The sequence below is a fragment of the Erpetoichthys calabaricus genome, chromosome 6 (genome assembly GCF_900747795.2).
Source record: "Erpetoichthys calabaricus chromosome 6, fErpCal1.3, whole genome shotgun sequence".
Classification (NCBI taxonomy): Eukaryota; Metazoa; Chordata; class Cladistia; order Polypteriformes; family Polypteridae; genus Erpetoichthys; species Erpetoichthys calabaricus.
In genome coordinates this window covers 148076152-148095437 of record NC_041399.2, presented here as the reverse complement: position 1 = coordinate 148095437, position 19286 = coordinate 148076152, and the positions used below count along the sequence as shown (strand labels likewise).

At 36.5% G+C, this 19286-nt stretch overlaps 1 protein-coding gene across 1 annotated transcript in view; it reads right to left on the bottom strand.

Moving 5' to 3' along the window:
- Window positions 1–5992, bottom strand: part of zgc:111976 (uncharacterized protein LOC553663 homolog) — a 45035-nt gene extending 39043 nt beyond the window's left edge. Inside the window, exon 1 of the mRNA XM_051928778.1 lies at window positions 5914–5992. Within this exon, the coding sequence (XP_051784738.1) occupies window positions 5914–5992 (79 nt within the window). The remainder of the gene's footprint in view (window positions 1–5913) is intronic.
- Between the last annotated feature and the right edge of the window lie 13294 nt (window positions 5993–19286).

The following is a 19286-nucleotide window of genomic DNA, read 5'->3' as shown; positions in this document are numbered from 1 at the left end:
TGCTACAGAACTTCATTGGGTGGAACAGCAGCCTCCCACTTAGGCATCTAGTTATGCTCTGCAACTGTCTCTCATCTGCATTATTGATGTCCGGAAAACTCAAAAGATGCCAGTGCCTGAGTGGGTAGCCACCATCACCTGACACATGTAATGAGATGATTACTCAAACATTGAATAGTACAGGCCATATGAAATACTGCCAGTTATCTTTCCAACAAAGCATTCACCAGGTATAGTGTCATCCAGTCTGACAATGCTGCTTTGACTCAACATACAGTAAATGAATCACAAGTTGACCCAGGCCAACAAAACACAATGTTGGTCAGTCACAACTTGGCATCATAGAGGATTTGTGCATTAATGGAATGTCACTGCTTATAGTTAACAAAAGCAACTTCATTCTTGCTAGGTGCTCTTGTATTACACTCAGATTACATTAGGAGAACCAGACACTGCTGCAAATGGTTTTATATTGGTACTCCGCTCGTGTAATAGTGAAACAGGACAAACAAACAAAAAAAAAAATCAATAAACAAAAAAGTATTGCTAGCTAAATGGATGCAAGATACACTCCAAAACACAGTGGTAGACTGACTCCCCACTCCCGATGTCATGCTTCCCCCTTCCCTCAGCCTCTGTTTCGGATTACCGCGAATATATAGCTTCTGCAAGCAAACTAGGATTCTTAGCACAATGAGAGAAGTCACAAAAAATAAACCGGAATGTTCAAGCAAAATTCTAGAAAAAATCCCAATCTAAATTCGTTAAGTAGTTCTCTTGTTCGCTAGCTAAGACACACCCAGAGGCTGGTGTGGAAGTGAGGAGGAGGGAGCTCTAGAGAATAAGGTGGATTTTGCAAAAAATGACAAGTTTCTAATACAAGAAAATTGTATATGGCAAATGAAGGAGTAAACAAAAAAGTTCCCAACTTTATCAAATGTGTCATTTCACAACCTGCCATCACAGTTTCTCATACAAATGTGTCAGAGTTGCCGTAAATATAAACATTTCTTGTAACAAGTTCATTTAACTATTGTGATGTTTGTAGTTGCACATACATGTTTCAAGCCTCTTTTGTGCATATTCACACTTAATAAATGAAGCCACAGGATAAGAGTTTAAGAATCCATATCTAGAGTGAAATTTGCCAGTAGACCCACCTAATCATATTTCAAGTATTAGGTCTATAATTTGGAAAATTGATACCACTATTATATAGTAGTTTAAACAATCTCTGTGCTTCCACGGTGCAAAGCATTCCACCACTGAAAAATGTAATGCAGCGATTCATAAGATCAGCCCTAGGGGCCTACTGTGGCAGCTGACTAATTCCAATTCAGAATCGGCAAGTAATTTTATTGCTAATTGATGTGATTGTTTAACCAGCTGAACTCCCCCCCCCCCCCTTTCTTATTTCACATTTACAAAGATTGAAAACTTTTCATAAATATAAATCTTGCACACTCTTAACCCCAATCTTTAAATACATTTTTCCATTCACTGTTTTGTGACGTTTGCTCCATTAAATTGCATCTGATCATGATTAGTTGATGAGCAGAACAGACACCTGTGCAAACAACTCTGAATCATTAAATGACAGAAATGTTCCCCATTTATGCCTGTTAGTAAATAAGTACATACAATTACTAGAACATTAAAGAATATTAAAACCACAAGAAAGATAGAATTATTACTCATTTAACACACATACATCCTTCCTTCAGTCAGTAAACAGCTGTATAATGTGCAATTTATTTTTTGATACAAAAAAAAAAAAAATTAATTAAAAAGGTAGGATTCTAATTGAAAGAAGTTGATTAGGTCGAAAATTTCCAGTCACAGTGGGCTCCATAACTGGAGTAGTGCAATGTTGCTTCCATTCCAAAAATAATCAGTTAATGTTATACAGGGCCATAAAAAGGCAATAAGCAGACAAAATAAGAATCAAATATGTTCCAGTTAATACTAATAAAAACACAGCACAGAAAGCACAAACTACCAGGGATCCTAGTATTGGTCATAAACTTCCTAACAGTAAGTACCTTGAAAATGTGGTTTAGAAATTGTACACATTCATAGCATAAAATGAAGGAGGAAATGTCACAGCTGATGGTCAAATATAACACTCTAGTTATATAACTACTATACAAGTGAACAGGAGGGAAAGAATTTATTAAAAGCCTGGTGGATCTTCAGTCATGATTTGAACACAAACAGATGTAGACTCAAACACATAACTGAAGGAGATCCAAAAAACAGAAGCTACAATGCAGAATAAGCATCTGCAACTGGGAATTGCAAATATGAATGCCAGTGACAATGACACAACATTTTGGAAGCATTTTCAATTATATTTTTAATCATGCAAGATACTGGGTCATAGTTTATATTGCTATTGGAATTACATTGATGATTTTCCAATCTTGCTGGGATGGTTCATCATAGTACACTGACAAAATAAAAGTGATTTAGGAAAACATTACACAAATAGGTGAAAAACCTTTATAGAAGCATGAACGCTCAGCAGAAAGCAGTTGAGGGAGACAGATTTATTAAAAAGAAAAAGGTTAAGTGGATGGTTTGAGGTAGCAAAATGGGTTACTAGTTTTGGTTTCCATCTGTGTTTAATCAGTTTCTGCCTTGTCCTGTGTGTGTGTCAATAAATGTGCATTTGTGTACCACTGTATGCATTTTTTACTTTGTATAATCTAGATTTGTATTTCAACTGGAAATGGTTCACAACAATCTGTGGTTGCACTCAGTGGAGAGGGCTATACAAAAATAGTTGAAGTTGCTTTCATCATGAATGTGGAAGACAACTGTAGAGTCTGTTGCTTTGAAGATGCACTGGAGAAGTAGTCTATCAAGACTAATTCGGACGGCAGGTTGGAGTGCAAGATAGGTTTGATTCCACTATATCAGAGGATTCCTGGGCCCCAACTCCTCACATATGATCTCAGAAAATAGTGGAGTCCTTGAGCCAACCCCAGAACCATTAATAATGGAAAAAAGCCAACATATCAAACACATAAAAACTTTACCCAAGAAATACTAAAACATTTTTATACTACAAGGTAAAATAAAGACTAAATCTGAAGACATCCTCATTAAACATACTTCTACAGGCCTTTGGGAAGAAGACAGTATTCCTCACACCCACGTAATACAAGTGAAGTCTGTGGAGACTACAGTTTATCTCAGCGTGCATCTGGAGGTGGGCGGGAAACGCAGTGGACTGGACTGGTCAATTGCAGGGCCCACTCTTCCAATACTGAATCTTCAATTAAACCAACACGTATCTGTGAAGAATCCAGAGGAGATCCCACACAGAGACAAAACAGAATGTGCAGACTCCACACCGACAATGACCAGATACAGGATTCAAACCAGAGATGCTGGATCTAGGAGGTATACGAACCACTAGGCTGTCCCTTCAGAGTTTAAAAAAAAAAACAAAAAAAAACACAACTTAACATTACACCAGGAATCCTATAGGCAATAATAAAAGAAGCTGAATGCCAGATCTTCTGAGAAAATTTAAACAGTTTAGTAAATTCTGAAAGGCATTTCACTCATTCCGAGGGAAAAGCTAAATCTTCTAAATTTTAATAAGTTAAACGAGTTATTACTGCACAAGTACACAGAGCATAGGTAAACATGCAAGGCGAAATTTTACGCCAGTGCTTTAAAAATTAGTTACAAGACAATCTACAAAACATCCTCCTCCCGATTTTTATAAACATGTACAGTTCCGCATTTCTATATCGCCTAAAAATAAACAGATGTACAATAGAAGTTTCCAGTAGCGGATGCTCAACAGGTCGTTCTCCAACCCCCTGTTAGACCCACAGAAACGGCGTTTGATTAATGATGTACCTGTCATTTCGTCTTCCATTGAGTCTTAAATCGTCACTTTCATATTCACCGAAAAGCCGGCCCCCGAAGCACAACTTAACTTGAATGCGTTTCCATTTTTGTTGCAGAGCATAAACTCTTTTTTTTTTTTTTTTTTTAAGGATGGGTTTGGTGGGGGTTTGGGAACCGCCAGCTATAAGTGGTGATCTTTACTGCCCCTATGAATTCTTAAATCCAATTAGCTCCCTTTTCAATCAGACACCGTAATTCTCCACTCAGGCTGCAGGCTAAGAAGTGACTATTTCGCTTATCATGGAAACTGTGCCTTCAGGTGTATGCCACGCCATTTACTACCAGGGGATGGCATTAAACACTACTGATGTTGACAAAATGTGACAGATTTGGATTTCGTGTCATTTTATTTCTGTGTAAAGATTTTGTACTACTTTTCTAACAAACTCTTAACGAAAAGCAGGCACACGTGTAAATGATAAGCAGCCAAAAGAAGAGATGGCACGAAAACTGTATTGAGTTGCACCTCCGCGTGATTATCCGTCATCTGAGCGAGCTGCCGTGTACCCAAGATTGCCTTTGTGTCTACGCGTGACCGGTTGGCTGGGATTAACTTGGGGGTCGTCCTAAAGTCTTAGTCCATTGAGCAATAAGATAAATTTAACAATCAGCTAATCTCATGTGTATGAGGTGTTCGTTCACATGTCTCATTGCACTTAAAAAGCGAAGGGCTTGTATTCAGTGGCTCATTTTTTTTTTTAAGCTCGGGTGTGTCAAGCTCAGTTACCGTTGTGGCTGTAGGTTTTCATGTCAGACAGTTCTTAAATTAGTAGCCAATTACCACCAATTGCTGATGCTTTGCACTACCAAGTGACACCATTAAGGCAACGTGGATAGGTAGATGGATAGCACTTGATTTATCTCCAGCGAGAAATGTGGCTTTTTCCTGGAGCTGAAAAAATAAATTAATCAAATAACGATATTATATTATGAACAGCAACAAACCTCTTCTCAAATATGCACTAGCATGACTAAAAGGAAAGAAAACATAAATTGGCTTAAAATAATAACACTCACAGTCGTAATGAGTCATTATAAAGACATACTGTTGTTAATATAAGGGAGCCCCAGTAGTGTTTCTTGACACACTTCTGCTGAATAACTAGTCGGCTGAAAATACTCAATGTCATTGTGTCAGAGAGTGGGTGTGCAGCATTGTTCATAATGACACTCAGTTTAGTTTTTATTCCCTTCTTTGCTACTACCTCCTGGGGGTCCAGTGTGCATCCCATAACCGAGCCCACCTTCTTAATTAGTTTGTTGATTTGGTGGGTCTCTCATGAAGTGATTTTACCAGCCGAGCACACCACAGTATAGAAAATCAAACTGGCCATCACATTGTAGTTTGTGTAAAGGATGTGACTTCCCACATTAAACGAGCACAGTCTCCTAAGAAAAAAAGAGTCAGCTTGACACTTTCTAATGTTGCCCCTCTGTGTTACGTGACCAGTTCTGCCTGTCATTGAAGTGGGCCCACAAGTACTTGTAGGACTGCACCATCTCCACTTTCACTCCCTGAATAGTGACCCCTACACAGAGATTCTCTGGTGCGATGAAAGTCAATATCCAGTTCTTTGACTTTGCTGATGTTAAGTTGCAAACAATTATATTTACACCAAGCAGTAAAGTCCTCCACCTGACCTTTATACTCTGTCTCATTCCCCTTATCTATACAAACCATTAGTCCAGAATTATTAAGAGAATTTCTGTAAGTGACATGACCTGGTGTCATATTTATAGTCTGAGGTATACAGAGTGAATAGAAAAGGAGACAGGACTGTTCCTTGTGGTGCTCCGGTGTTGCTCACATCCATATCAGTGACACTGTCCTTAAGCCTCACAAACTTCAATCTGCCGAATATTCCATTATCTAGGACATCATAGGCTCATCTACTTGGATATCATTCAGCTTACTTTTAACAGTGATGGCTAAACGTATTATTAAAAATACTGGCTTTCACTTATAAAATTAACTGCAGCACAAACCTGAAGCTTTCATGGCCCCACAGGAACCGACATTGAGACCCTTGCGTTTGAGCTTGGCAGTGCTCTCACTCTGATACATCAGGCATTTGTATTTCTTTTATTATCTTCTTTGTCTGAGAACATTTTCCAAATGTATTTTAACCTTGGAGTAGCTCAGCACTTTCTGCTATCCGGAAGCTGCTTAAGGAAAAATAAGCAATTAAGATTTTGGAATTTAATCAATTAAAATCTCTGTTCCATTAACAGCAGTAATTGTCTAAGACTCCTGAGTTAAAGGTAGACATTGCAGAAATTTCCCCATTAAAATGTAATCTTGTTTGCGTTTTACTGATTCTGTGCAATCAAACGTGACAGCAACGAAGAGATTAACACATACTAATATTTAAACAATTATATTTTAAATGTTTAGACTGCCTGATAGGCAGTCTTCAAGCAGGCTGAGAATTTAGGAACTATTAGTTGTTTACTTTCATGGTACATCTCAGAAACATATTTTCTCATCTTGAGAATACCAGCCTGTATTGTCTTACTACTGGAGGGCATTGAGGGCATACGTAATGAGTTGTTTCTAAATTCTAAAAGATTATATGTACTGTGCAAAATAGAAGGTTTGCCAAAAGCAGCTTTAAAATTTCTCTCAAAAATGTTTTTAAGAATATCCATCCATCCATTTTCCAACCCGCTGAATCCGAACACAGGGTCACGGGGGTCTGCCGGAGCCAATCCCAGCCAACACAGGGCACAAGGCAGGAAACAATCCTGGGCAGGGTGCCAACCCACCGCAGGTTTTTAAGAACAGTTTTTTCCAATTCTGAAAATAATTTTTTTTAATTTTGTTTCACACATTTCCTTGGTGTTACTTCATATTTTTGATGAAGGACACGAAGAATGGATGGAAATTCTTTCTTCATAATTATATAGTAATCATGCAACCATTATTTTTGTTATGTTTTGATAGGTACTATAGAAATACAGTAAAATAGATCATAGAAGAATTTTTTTTTTTCATTATTATATTTATGTATTGTAGAATGACCCAGGAAGCTGCACAATCTTTTAGCGTTGGAGACCTACAACATCCAATGGGCTGGAGTTTTTATGTTTTCTGTTCTCTGGCAAACTGACCATCACATCAGATTCTGACTTTTACCATCATAACTATTAAAAAAATTTAAAACTGTTTATGGTTAATAGAAACCTAAATTATGCTTAATTTTGTTAGACTCCCAATGTACAGTATATAATCAATTTGATTTTTTGACTTTATTTTTTTTATTTATTTATATTTATTATTTATCTAATTTCTTTCTAATTCTTTTTTTCTCTTGTAAAGGCCATGTTACATTATGCAAGCTTTCCAGTAATTTTCAGTTGTTTCTTTGACATAATTGGTGGTACGTTCCCAAGCTCGTCGTGTATCCTGACATACACAGCAACTCATTCCAACTAGTCTGCAACTTGCTCCTACAAAATTTAACAGGTTTGATTTTGTCTTTAGCCATAGGGACAGGCTCTCTGTGCATGAAACATGACATTTATTGAATGCTCAGCCCAAAGTACAATACATAGAATGCAGCAATGAGGTATAAGGAACACAGGTGTTTTGGACCTTATAAAGAGAATCTATCTATCAGTTCATCTATCTGAAAGCTTATGTTTTATGTACCATGACATAATAGGGAAAAAAAGGGGTCAAGACTGTGACTGAACTTGGGGTACCTGTTAACGCTTTGTACAGCACCTGTTCTGTTAAGCAGCACACTTTTGGCTGTCAGAAAAAAAGGGGAGTACTACTGCACTGGTAGGTCTGTAAATGTGATATGCTCAGCAATTTTCAGTCACTTAAACTGACATGATCTGGCAATGCAATCAGCAGCTACAGTCAGCAAATCTGACACAACCCATGAACAGAAGTCGTGCAGTATAATAATACATTATATTTGTATAGCGCTTTTTCCATGCTCAAGGTGCATGACATCAGTTTAAAACACTTTGATCTTCACTTCTTGTGTGAAAGTGTCCTATAGAAATAAATGTTGGTATTCACTTAAAAAGAGTGCTTGGTTGGGACAGTTCAATATGTTTATGATTTTTTGTGACAAAAATATCTCTTACACTTGCAATAGATGTAATACTGTATTTAATACAAGTGCATGAATTACCGGTATTTGGAATTACTTTACTCATATTGTTCTAATAATTCTTGGCAGTTTCACTAATTTTGCTACCTAGTAGAATTCCATCCATCTAGTTTGTAACCCAGTTAATCCAGTTTAAGGTTGTGGGGACTGTGGTTAGTCCTTACAGCCTCCAGGAGTGTAGGATCATAATAACCTCATGACTGGTGTTTTGTTAGTGTCTTGAATGAGGCCTTAAACGGGTTTGCTGCCTAGCCACTGTCTGTCCCAGCAATTTTAGGTTTTTTGCTGTTGTCTCTTAAGATTAAGAAATGACCAGGCACAGTAAATTATGATGGTGAAATGGTGAATTTTGGGTTTTATTATCTGTCTAATAACACATTTTTATGTTAAACAGTCTTATGTAGCTTATTCATGGGTGAGTTTTTGAAGCTGCAGATATGTGTTTCATTACAGATTCAGTTAAATCCTAGTTGTTTATTGCCCCAGCTTGCCCAATAAATGTAAATAAAAGGCTGGAAGAGGAACAACAATGAACAATACTATAAGTGCAGTTTTTCATAGTCAGATGATTCAACAGAATGGATATGCCTCAAGGTGACACTTATGTGCAGGGATGCACTTGTATAATCCAAATTCACCTTCTTTACTTGTAGACATTTGGCCCCATGTCATCTACAAAGGAATAAGGCTTCACTTTACCCTGGAAATGGAATGAGTTAAACAGCTCATCTCTAAAATATTTTTAATAATGCTGTCACTCTAGGACAGCATGGGCCAGCCTTCAATTATTGTATGTATTCTTTAAAAATCTTATACTGATGGTTTCTGTTTTTATTCTGATTCTCAATGACCCTCAACCCTGGCAGCTCAAAGTAAAGGCATTTCCTGAAGGAGAACCGAAGTACAAACTTCCTCTCTGTAGAAAAGCAGTACAGCTATATCCCTGGATTGTCATTATCCCAGGCATCCTTTTCTGCATCCTAACCCTCAAGCTTCCTGTTGACCTTCTACCAAAACCTCATTTACAAATTAGGTAGCATGTTTATTGGCAGTTTCTTATATTTTATGCTCCCTCTTGCGACTCTGTAGGCCATTTATGCTAGTTGTCATGTGAATGTATATCATTTGTCTTAATAAGAATGCCTAATAAGCTGTGCCCTTCTGAAAATGTCTCATCATATCTTGTTACAGTATCATTGCTGCCTGAAATGCATATACCTCTCATATCACACTGTTAACTGCTGTGGTAGTTTTGATCTTCTAATAAAATGTTGGTCAAAGGTTTTTATATTAAACATAATGATTCTGTTACACAGTGATCTTACAGAGCAGCAACCAGATTGACAGTAAAAGATTAAACAAATAAGAGCCAAAAGCAAGTTAAAAAAAACTAATTGAAAAGAAATTGCCAGAAAGACTGAAACTAAATATGAAGGTATTTCCTTTTAAGCAAAATGCAGACAATTATTGAGCATATAACTAAAGTTCCCTGTAATTAAATTGGCCACCAAAACCATGAAATCATGCTGCTGTGATGTCATATGCACAGGTCCTTAGCTAAACATGTGTACTGTCTGGCAGAAACAGGCAGAACGAATGCTGTGTACCAGATCAGGAGAAGGATGTACAAGAGATCAGGGTCTTTGGCAGATTAAATTCTGGGAAGTCAAAAAATATTTGTCAGTCTAAACTTATATTGAAAAAAAAAACATATTTCAAAAGCGGAATATAAGAAATTGCTCTTAATTTTAATGAAAACCCCATTGATCCTAAATCTTGGATGTACAGTATATCTTCATTATGAGCCCACTTTAAATACAGTTGCATTAATGACATCACCTGGTGCAACTTAATAAAAACTCCATAACTCCAAGCATACAAAAAATTATAATAATGATAGAAAATTTTATTGAAGCAGAGAAAACTAAACAAAACCAATTCCCAAAATCTTAATTGACGATAGCATGTGATTATAGCATTCAAATCAAAAAGAGCAACACATGTGTTATGTGTTTTTGGATTGTTTATCTTTTCTTTAAAGGTTTTTATGTTATTTGAAATAAGCAACAGAAATTGATTGAAGGTGACTGAGAGAAGTAATGTTGCTAAATGCACTAAAATTAAGTAAACAAAAGTTCATCCTATCCTGAGCCAGAAACAGTAACCCTAAAATGCATTCCAAGAAACAATTTCATAATTTTTTAACCGTGAAATTAAATCACAAAGCCACAAACAAACCCAAAGGTATTGATATTATCTATGAACACTGCTAACCTGGAGGTGCATACTGCTTTTTTCTGTTTTGTCACAATGGTGACAACACACACTGCAACATACAGGCAACTGTTTCACAAAATGGTGGATTACACTGGAAAAAAAAATGTTGATAAAAAAGCAAAAAAAAATTCAGCCCTCTCAAAATCACTTCCTGACTAAAAAAATACCAGAATTTGATTCTATGAAAACCTGTATGTATATACATATATTAATAATAATAATAATTCTTTGCATTTATTATATTCAGAATTAAAATTTGGAAAACCAAGAAAAAAATGCAAGTAAGATCCAATTTAAATCCTGGTTTAAAGCAATATTTAATAGAATTAATTACACTGTTTACTGCAACATTATTATTGTATACTAAATATGTTGCCTGTCAAAAACAAATATCAGAATACATTTAACAAGATTTAATATTAGATATCTCTTGCCTTATGTTTACCATCAGCTTTCATCCAAAGCCTTTCTTTGATATCCTCATGTGTCTCAGCCTCTCTCTACCCATTGCTTCCCCTCCCTTCCACGTTCCTCTGAAGCCTGCTACTCAGACTCTGTCATTTTGAGGTGCGTTGCTTGACTCCTGTATGCTTTTGACTACCATCAACAATAGACAGGCCCCATTACTGTGAGGTGCCATTTAACACATAAATCATTGTCTATCTTTGCATTTGCCTAGTGTTCCATTTGGGAGTAAGAGTGACTTCTTGTCTTGCTCCTGACGCTGTTGTGATCATTTCTGGCTCCACTTGACCATGTAATGGAAAAAGTTTATTCAAAAAAAGGACGAGTAAATCATATATTGTTCTGTTTCTTTTTTAACTATGAATATCTCAATTTTTAGTATTAAAGTAACGCATCGCAAATTTGAACATTTTACTGATTTGTTTTATTTTTTGTGTTTTGTTTATTTTTTACTGTTATTTGATTACTGTCATGCTAACTTGAGGAGGCAGCTTATTGAAATATGAGCAAGCAGAAGAAGGATGTAGTAAAATGCTGAGCCAATGTCCGAAACCAAAAGTCTGTCCTATCTATCATCAACACTAATGCAAACCAGAAATCCTAAGTCAAAAAATCTAAACAGAGTCATCAATAACAAAGTATTCTTTAATTAAAACACACATAAACAAAAAATATATATTTTTTGGTTTTCTGCAATCTCAGGTAACTAGGAAGTTTACAATGCAGACCTTTAAGCTGTCACATTGATGATAGCACCTGACACCCACTCCTGGTCATTCCTGGGTAACAAAACCATAGCTATAATAAATAAACATAGAGGGAAACTGAGAAAGGGCTCAGGAGTGGTGACATCATGTTGGTTGTTCCTCTTGGGGCTCCACCCACAAAATACAAGCAACATCAGTACATTTAAAAGGACAGTCCACTATTACAAAATCACATACCATATCATCAGAAAAACATCCATCCATCCATTGTCCAACCCGCTGAATCCGAACACAGGGTCACGAGGGTCTGCTGGAGCCAATCCCAGCCAACACAGGGCACTAGGCAGGAACCAGTCCTGGGCAGGGTGCCAAACCACCACAGGACACACACAAACACACCCACACACCAAGAACACACTAAGGCCAATTTAGAATCGCCAATCCACCTAACCTGCATGTCCTTGGATTGTGGGAGGAAACCAGAGCACCCGGAGGAAACCCACACAGACATGAGGAGAACATGCAAACTCCATGCAGGGAGGACCCGGGAAGCGAACCATCAGAAAAACATAAAGATGTGACACATAATAACTCAGACTCTACAAAAACAACAATAAAACGTCTAAACATATGTTAACACATAAAACAAAGGGAGTATTTGCAAGAATACAAATGTAGCTTTTACAGCTGGTAATGCAAATAGACCACTTCAACTAACACACAGTATTCTTTCAAAACCTCTTTATCATGACATATAATGTTACATAACATTTCAGATTTAAGTTAGGCTATCCGCTGTAGGCTGTGACGGTGTGGGTTGGCTCCATGATCGTGTTTGCCTTTGGGAGCCTCTTGATCCTGACACTGTCAATAAGGTAACCAAGGATGAGCTGGGCAAATGAGGACACTCACAATGCAAGGGGTAGGTGCAAAATTGAAATAATGCTTTTATTAAAAGAAAAAGTCAAACAAATAGTGATTTAAAAGTGCGGTGCACCCATCCATAAATAAATAATCCAGTTAAAATGAGTCCATGTGTCCATGTGGAGGTTAAAAATAGTTCAATAAATAATCTATTAAAAATTTGTTTAAAAACCGAGAGACAGTTCTTTAAAATTCATAAGCAACAATGCCGTCTTCTCAGCTTACCCCGTAAGCGATCTAGGTCTCCATTGTTGAGCCCTCAGCAACTGCTCCTGTCCCTGTCCATCTGTGGGAGACACCGCATGTTAGGCCATTCCTACTCCCTGGCGATCGCTCAATAGGATTGCCCTTTCCTCAGTCTCCCTTTCTTTCTTTCTTTCTTTCTTTCTTTCTTTCTTTCTTTCTTTCTTTCTTTCTTTCTTTCTTTCTTTCTTTCTCTCTCTCTCTCTCTCTCTCTCTCTCTCTCTCTCTCTCTCTCTCTCTCTCTCTTTCTTTCTTTCTTTCTTTCTTTCTTTCTTTCTTTCTTTCTTTCTCTGACCTCTTCCTACCACCCGTTCTGCTGTGCAGGCTTCTTTTATCTCCAGCTACTCTAACGGGACACAGGTGTGAATGTGCCACTCCCTCTCAGGCAATAATGAGGGCACCTAACCGATGTTCGCATTCGCACATGCCTTCACAATCAGCAAGGTACCCCCATCTGTCCCCGGAGTGAAGCACATTTGTTCACCCACCCACACCCGAATGGAGCCTGCACTTTTGTTTAACGTTTTATTTATTTAAAGTTATCATGACGCCACAGACCATTCATCACATAGGCTATCAGCATTAAAAAGCTTGGTGCTGTGATGACTGTGAATGTACAGAAACAACAATTTATATTTCTATTCCTTATTGATGAAAAATGAACGATTTGCAGGTCATTGTATTCTGAAATTCATTTTTATCAGGGCACTTAGCTGCAAAATGGAAAATAAGAAAAGGTCATATTAAAAAACTTTTGAACTCACACAACACAAGCATGTTTCCTTCTTGTCACTGAGAATTGTTAATCATTATACAGTGTGGTGCTGTTTCATATCTGTCACAGTTTATATTTAAAGACTGTCATCAGCATAAAGAAAACAGTTTCAAATCTGAAGTGTTTCATGCAGCACATTCCTTAATGATTTTTGTGACCTATTAATGTTGTCTCTTTTTCAACTTCACCTCTCAATATTTTCTAGTGCGTATTGGTCAACTTACATATTTTATATTTCCAGACTGATACCCTCATATAATGTGCTATGTGGCCAGAACAAATGTTGCACAAGTCAGAATCCTGAATAATTGTCAAAGCACCACATAGCCTAAAAAACACATGTTTATTCTTATTTTCAAAAAATGGTATTAAAAAGAGATATGGGAGTGATATTTACAGTATATTTAATTAGGCCACACTAGGATTTTAATAATAGTTTTCATAATAGATGGAGACAACTGACTTACATTTTCCTGTGTGCCCATCTTTATTTCTTTATGACCTTTTTCCTTGTTTGGTCTCCCACTATTTCATGTGACATTGTCACATGAATAGAAAGAAGCAGGAGACAGGTGGGAATTTATGAGACCAGCAGGCAAAATGTAGTCAAGAAACCAAAATTCTAAACCTGAGACCCATTCTATCTTTCACCAAAACCTACAGAGAAACCCAAATATTGTTCAAGATCAGTGCACTAAACGTCAAGCAAAGAAACACACTTGCTACTCTCAGGTTTTATCTGAAATGTCAGATGTCTAAGACATGCACTGTGCCATCCTTTATACTGTCGCAGCAGTGAGTCACATGTCACAACCTCCAAGACACCAAACAGTGGGCCACTAGATCATGGCAATGAAACGACGAAATGATTTGACATTGTTGGGTGTCAAACCCCTGTAAATGCTTTAAAATATTTACATATAACCCTAAGTAGACAGGTTCAAATTTAATTAAAAAACTAATCGCTACAGTGACTTTGAGAAAATTTAAAGTTATAATCAAGCATTAACCTAAAACACCAGTAGCAATCAATTATTACTTTCCTTACAGCCCTAACCTACACAAAAAGTTCTTCCCTATGTGCATTTTATGGTGAAAATGCCAAAAATGCACTTAAACTATCTGTGCCAGGTAAGCTCTATTAGGACCCTAAGTGCCAGTGTACCCTTATTTGCCTGTCTCAAAGCAGGAAGTGGACATCTGATAAATCAAAATGTAAGACAACTTATAAAGTTTCAATTTCCTGATACAAGATCTATGGATTTTGCCCCATTTATAATAAGGGGAAGGTACCTTCTTTTGTGGTCTTTTTGTAGATTATGACTTTCAGGATACCAATGTGTTACAATGGATGTATTGAAAATATTGTCTATACAAATGGGCTACCATTGCTCATTCTAATCATAATTATATTCACAATATGGAACTTAATTAACCTGTAAGCCTCACACTCTGTGTCCTCATGGAGCTCATGTATTATGGAGCACGTTGTTATTTTGTCTTTATTTCTTGAATTGAGTGGTAAATCCAATTTCAAAGCTATACTGTCCTGTACATCGCAGTGCTCAAAAAATGCATGTCTTGTTCTTCCTATTTTTGATGAGCTTGTAACAATTATTTCTATGACACAATTACCTTTTGTATTTTGCACTTGATTAGATAAGATGTATGCTGGGTCTGTGGTATTGGTAACACTGATTTCCTGGACAACATGTCTGCATTAGGAATAACTTTAAGTTCAGTCAGTGAATGATTGCCCTGGTGTTAATAAAAATAAAAAAAACATTTTATTTATATTGCACCTTTCCTATTATCAAAGAGAACAACAAAAATAAACAGAAAAGAAAACACTTTGAATAAACACAGCTGACTAAAAATTACCATGAAGGAGTTAAACATCAAACAGAAGACAAATATAGTACATGAAACACAAAATCCAGGATTAGCATAAGTAACAATAAACATGAATGATGTACAAAGTGCTAGATGACAATAACAAAGTTTGAAAAGCAATTAAATAACAAGAACCTGGACAGATGCAGTGAACTGAGAGAAAACTTAAGAATGTCAGTGTAAGTTAAATGACTTCCTGAACAAATGTGTTTTAAGTTGCCTTTTAAAAGAATAAATTGAGAAATTGAGTCTGCAGATCTAATTACTTTAGGGAGTTCATTCCTATGTAGCATGGTGTCAGTCATTTTACACATGGTGGACTGGTGGCATAGTATTTAATATGAGCATAGTTTATCTATTTTTTAATGATAAGAGCATATAGACTATTAGCATACTGTCTTCCTTTACAACAGCACTTTGATTTGAAATAACCCCATTTATTTATTTATTTTTTTGTTGAGTTCAAATTAGGCCGGGGCTGAACCTGTTAGTCTTAATAAGACATATAATTGTTTAGACTCCTGCGCTTTTCTGACCATTGATGTTTTCATTTTCTGTTGACATTCTTCATGATAGTGGTGATTGCTGGATCTGTTTTGGTCCTATTTAGATATAACATTACATAAGTGATACTGACAGTGCTCTTTTCGTGGTTGAATTGGATTTTTCAAATATAAGCCTTTATAATAAGGCAGGGGTGTCGAACTCCAGGCCAGGAGGGCCGCAGTAGCTGCAGGTTTTCATACTAACCCTTTTCCTAATCACTGACCAGTTTTCATTGCTAATTAACTCATTTTCCCGTGATTTTAATAGCCCTGTTTTTAAGGATTCAGTCCTCTGAATTTATTCCTTTCTTCATTAAATGAGAGCCAAACAGAAATGAGATGTGAAACAAGCCAGCAGATGACTAGCTAAACTGGGATTTCAAACTCCAACCAATTTTCCCTCCAACCAGTCTCTTAATGAAAAGCTGATTCTTGCTGTTAATTAAACTCGTTATTTAATTCCACAGCTTGTTGCTGCTCTCATTTTGCCACGGCAGACATTTCTAAAACTGTTGATTTACTGTTTTTTCTAAGAACACAGTCGAAATGTTTGTGGTGACCTGAGAGATCAACCTTTTCATATATTATGTGCTGGTCATGTGGTGGCTTGTTTTGTGTCTCATTATTGTATGGCTGCTAATTAAGAAAAAAGAGACAACTAAGGGGTCTGAGTCAAGTTAATTAAAACTAAGACAAAAGAAGTTAATTAGCAGCAAAAACATGTCACAAATGAAGAAGAAGAATAAAATGAAAACCTGCAGTCACTGCGGCCCTCCAGGACCAGAGTTTGACACCTGTGTAATAAGGCATAAAGCAGCAGTACTAAAATATAAAGTATTAAATGTGCAATTTTAATAAAATCAAGTATCTGGACAATAAACAATCAAACATTATACACATAATTATAAAGTGGCACCTTCCAATTGTCAGCAAGACTTTAAACCTAGACACAAAACATGTGCAGGCTAGACATAGTGACTAATGCACACATTCACTGCTGAGTCAGCTGTGGTACTTGTATTGTAACATACAGATTGTAAATAATGCTACTTTCCATGCAAATGTTGAATCAAACATGGAAATATCATGGCAAGATAGGACATTTGTTTGCAGTAAATATTTTTGCCCTAAAATTGGATTGTGATAACTTCCTTTACAGCAAGTTTTTATTAACAAATTTAAAAATGCCTTACCACAGTGTCAAACACATGAGACTGGTGAGTGCATGAGAAGAGGGAAAGGTCTGCAGCACTGTTACTAACCTTAGTTGTAACATTGTAGCATTAAAGAAGACCAAAAGAGCAAGTAAGCATCACTCTATGGAGCAATGGTCCCTTGAAGGACTGCAAACTTTACAGTTTTTTACTTTACTCTACTTTTTCTGTTGTATCGATTATTCCACCTTTTCTGTTGTTCAGAATCCATTAAATAGAGCTTCCCAGGTGGCACCCCAACTCTTTCTAGTGACTCTTTTCCTTTGTCCATCCATCCATCCATCCATCCATTTTCCAACCCGCTGAATCCGAACACAGGGTCACGGGGGTCTGCTGGAGCCAATCCCAGCCAACACAGGGCACAAGGCAGGAACCAATCCTGGGCAGGGTGCCAACCCACTGCTCTTTTCCTTTGTGTTTGCAACAAATTGCACTGATTTTAGAAACACATTGAACCCCATCTTTTCAAAAAGTATTTTTATATTTTTTTTACTTATTTTAACTAAGAAAGGTCAAAGACAGAAATCTATAACATGATAGATAAATTAATTAAATAATTCAAACTACACAAGTGTTGGCATAAGGCCAAAGGAACAACTATAATCTTAAACATTAAATAAAGCAAAATCTGAAGATCGGGAAACCCAACTGAACATAGCAATCAAAAGCAGCTATGTGAAATAAACCTGAAATCTGAACATCCTAGGATGCAATCTTTCTGATTTTTGGTTTAGTAACATCTGTTTTTGTGATTGTTCATATTTTTCATTAATTTATGGTAATACCATTTTGTTTTTCTTTTTTTTGTGTGGTCGTCTCCATTTTGTAACTGTCTTCACAGAGTCTCAATAATGTTGTTCACAATCAATATGCCCATTGCCAGACACATGATACAGAAGTAACGTTACTCTTTGTGTCATCCCATCCCAGCTGTATAAAACTGCAGAACACAGTTTCTGCCATTTAAGTATTTCACAAATAAAAATAAGTATTATTTGCTAAATTAATTAGGAGCAGATAATATAAACTAGCATAAGGATCTTTTCAACTTTATTTTGAGTACAGTACTGGTTCGATGTTTCTGGTATTGACAGATTGTTCAGTCTCTTTCTTTAGCTATTCTTCTCTAAAACAAATTTTTTTTTTTTTACATGATCCAGTTTTCCAGGGTTTTTTATCCACAACGCTAGGGAGCAATCCAGAGAGAAATGGGGGCAGAAGGCAAATACCAAAGCAAAGAGCTATGGCAAAGTTTAGCTCTTAAATCCCTCTCAGTTGACTTCACTAATTATTGCCAGAACACCTGTTACAAATGGGTACACTAAACTTTCTTAAGGGTACAAAAAGGGTGGAATTGGGGCAGGGCTAGAATCAAACTCTGAAACGTGCATGGTAATAACTACATAGGCTCTAGTAGCCCACTACCCTGATTAAGTTAGTTTGAGACTGTGTGTAATTATGTACGGGAACTGTACATAAACATCTGCTAAAATTTAGCAAGATGGCTATTTAAATAGGTGACACTGTTGTTTTATTCTAGTTGCAATGTTAAAAGTAGAAAATGCTTGTAGTTGAAGAATTCCTGAATGGCAAGATGTCTAATCACTGCCAAACTTTACCTTGCTATTGCATTAATTTACAATCAATGTACCATATTATATCTAGAAGCTTACTTTCAGTTTCAGTACAACATAAAGGCTCCTCTTAACAGCAACAACATTTTGGAGGATATTTTAGTGAATACACCAGTCAGAGAAGTAAACTATTATACATGAAATTAGAATGCTTCAAGGAAGAAACTGGTCAGGTTTTAAATATCCTCAAGATAAAAAGAAGACACTAAGATCAACTATGGGAACAAAATAATTTAGCACCAGTCTGATAATTCATCCTAGCTGCAGATTTGCCCATGTCACAAGCATGATAATTATTCATAGAATGTTGTCTCAAATGGGTGTTCTAATAACAAGGGCTATAATTATCTGTGTTAGATTCAGTGGGAATTCCAAATCATGTGGTGTGAAAAATTGTGCTAAACCAGTTATTAAACTGGTGAAAAGCAATATACTCAAATACACTCAAAAAAGTGGAGGATATTAAAGCATGGAGATTAGGATGGTCCACCTCAGTGTTTAAAAAAATCATCCAGGTTCACTTCATTTTGAACAACCAAGCAAAATCACTGTTTT